We start from the raw sequence: 2,882 nt of genomic DNA on the forward strand, positions 1-2,882 counted from the left end.
GGACCACTGCCGGTGGTAACACAAAGGGAACATCGTCAGCACAGGTTTATGTCTTGTAATGCTCTCCGAATATTATCAGCCACCGAGTCCATAAAAATGATAGATCTCCAGAGACAGTATAAGGGATTTGATAAAAGAGTTGAAAGGTATCGATAAAAATCCAACCTTTCTTTCCTTGGTATATATACACTCAACCAACCGAACAGCCTCGAGACCACTTCATCACGATTTCTCTTGTAAACAATGTGGGGATATACAACATTGTGGCCGGTTTATGTGTAAAAAAATCACTCCTTTTTTATCGAAATCATCATGAACCACCCAGATAGTGGCGAGAAATTGAAGAAATTGGAACCATTTTATTATCGCCTTTTGTCGCCATCCCTGAATTTGATTTTTATTTTCTTCCTTCTTTAATTACCGAAGTACTACTAAAACTATATATGAAATTCTTTTTAGTTATTATTTAAAAAAAAATTGTCATTACACCCCAAAAAGAAAAAAAAATTGTCATTGATCTCAAATAGGTATAGATTTCAATATATCTTAATAAAATCTAGGGTAGCGGCTCAAATAATTCTAAGAAAATTTACAAAGTTACTCCAAAAAGGGAAATATTTATAAAGAAAAAAAAAGTGAAAAGGAATTTTCCTATTTCGCTGACCAAATCAGATAAAGAAAAAGGAAACAAAACCTAAAGAGATTCCTCTGTCTCTATATAAACAGAACTAAAACGTAAGAGAAATCTATTCAACTCGTTCACGCTTTCTCTCTGTCTAGTTCTCCAAGAAAAAGAAAACCTCTTTTTACGTTCTCTCTAAGGGAAAACCCATCAAACAATGAGAGACGACCAGCAGAAACTGATCTCATCATTCATGGAGATTGCTATTGGTCAAACCAAAGACACCGCAATACAATTCCTAAAGGCAACGAGCTGGAACCTTGAAGAAGCTATTAACCTCTTTATCATTCACAGAGAGAATCAACCTCTATGTCAACAAAACGCAACAGAGCTGCATAGGAGTGATTATCAAGAAGAAGAACATAACCGTCCTCCTTTACCTTCGATTAGGGATACTCTCTATGACTCATCTTACATGTATCAAACTCCGGTTCAAGTATGTCCTGAAGAGATCTGGGACGCGGAATCAGAACCGTCAGAAGATTCGGACACTGATGTTGGACCAGATTCCAAACCAGAACCCTCAGAAGAGTCGAGGAGGTTGTCTTCTTTGTTCCGTGCTCCTCTGAAACTTCTTTTCCAAGGTACGTTTGAAGAGGCGAAATCAACTTCTTCCAGACAGAACCTATGGCTGCTAGTCAATCTCCAGTCCACGACCGAGTTTGCTTCTCACATGCTAAACCGAGATTTATGGGCTAACGAAGTCGTTTCTCAAGCCATTGAGTCTAGCTTCATCTTATCTCAAGTCTATGATGATACCACCGAAGGAAAGAAAGTCTCTACTTTCTACCGCATCGAATCTGCTCCTCCTGTGGTGCTTCTCATCGATCCCATCACTGGTCAGAATATGCGTTCTTGGAGTGGCGCAATTGAAGCTCATGGTTTTGTGGAGGATTTGATGAAGTACATGGATGATGGTCCTCATCAATACATGGCTTCTTCAACAAGAAACAAACGTATGAAGACAGATAAGATTTCCTCTGAAAGCAGCCAGACTGGGCTGCCCCAACTTGCAGAATCTTTAGAAACAAAGGAGGAGGAGTCTTGTTCTTCAAGCAACCAGACTATTAGTCAGATTGTGGTACCGCCGTCTTGGGGGCCCGAGTTTGAAAAGTCTGCAGAAGTGAAGCAGGAGGAGGAGACTTGTTTAAGGTATCCAGATTTAACAGAAGAGCCAAAGGGAGACTGTGATCGAAGCCTTGTGTGCAGTCTATGTGTTCGGTTTCCAGATGGGAGAAGAAAGCAGAGGAAGTTTCTCAAGACCGAACCTATTCAGCTTCTCTGGTCTTTCTGTTATTCTCAGATGGTGGAGTCTGAGAAGAAGGCGTTTAAGCTAGTACAAGCGATCCCTGGTGCTTCCAAGACTCTGGAGTATGGAGCTAACGCAACTTTCGACCAATCTGGCCTCGCAAACTCGATGATCTCGATTACCTGGGAGTGAAGATTCATTTACTATTATTAAATTATTTATGTAAATTTTGATTGATTTATAGAAAGAATGAGACAATGACAAGGTGAAATAAGATTAATGCCATACATGATAACATCTGCAAACCAGACTCTCCAAGTCAAACGTTATAACGTTTTACTAATTTAAGCGACCTTGTTTGACGGCTATTACATATTTTCTTCACGTTTATCTAATCGTCAACATGATTAGTTGATTTTAGTTCACAGCTTAATCCAAATTGTCTTTTTTTTTTTTATATATCAACATTGCGTCATTTGTGACCTCTGCTCCTCAACTAAATATGTTCTATAAATCAGACAACACTCTAATCAACGGAAATAAAAATGAATGAAGTTTTCAAATGGTCCGTACAGCGCGTACAGCGCGCAATTGGGTTTGCCATACATATCATTGAGCTAACAGGACCCGTACAGCGCTCAATTCAATTTAATTTTAAATTCCTTTAATTATACCATAATTTTTAATTCCCATTGAAACAGTAAACGTAGCGTTTTCTTTACCCAAAATCATAAAAAATGTTATAAATTAAGCATTGAAATGATCATCCACTTCTTTACCAAACTCAAGCACTATGATCATCCACTCCTTTACCAACTCAAGCACTATGATCATCTACTCATCAAGCATTATGATCACCCACTCATTTACCAAATTAAGCACCATCTTTGTTATTTTATGTATTGTTGTTCACTATAAATACCATCACTCATCTCACTCTTTTGTACACCA

The 2,882-nt window shown here is 38.3% G+C and overlaps 1 protein-coding gene across 1 annotated transcript; it reads left to right on the forward strand.

Annotated features, from left to right (window-relative positions):
* Positions 1–770: 770 nt before the first annotated feature.
* On the forward strand, positions 771–2,197 carry LOC106336949 (putative plant UBX domain-containing protein 14). Its single transcript, XM_013775945.1, has one exon. It carries the CDS (start codon positions 840–842, stop codon positions 2,121–2,123), a length of 1,284 nt encoding a protein of 427 aa, XP_013631399.1. The 5' UTR covers positions 771–839; the 3' UTR covers positions 2,124–2,197.
* The last annotated feature ends 685 nt before the right edge of the window (positions 2,198–2,882 follow it).

Source organism: Brassica oleracea, chromosome C4, assembly GCF_000695525.1.
Source record: "Brassica oleracea var. oleracea cultivar TO1000 chromosome C4, BOL, whole genome shotgun sequence".
NCBI lineage: Eukaryota > Viridiplantae > Streptophyta > Magnoliopsida > Brassicales > Brassicaceae > Brassica > Brassica oleracea.

What these genes read in the sequence shown, in the direction of transcription:
- LOC106336949 (XM_013775945.1), top strand. Translation starts at nt 840, where the DNA reads ATGAGAGACGACCAGCAGAAACTGATCTCATCATTCATGGAGATTGCT.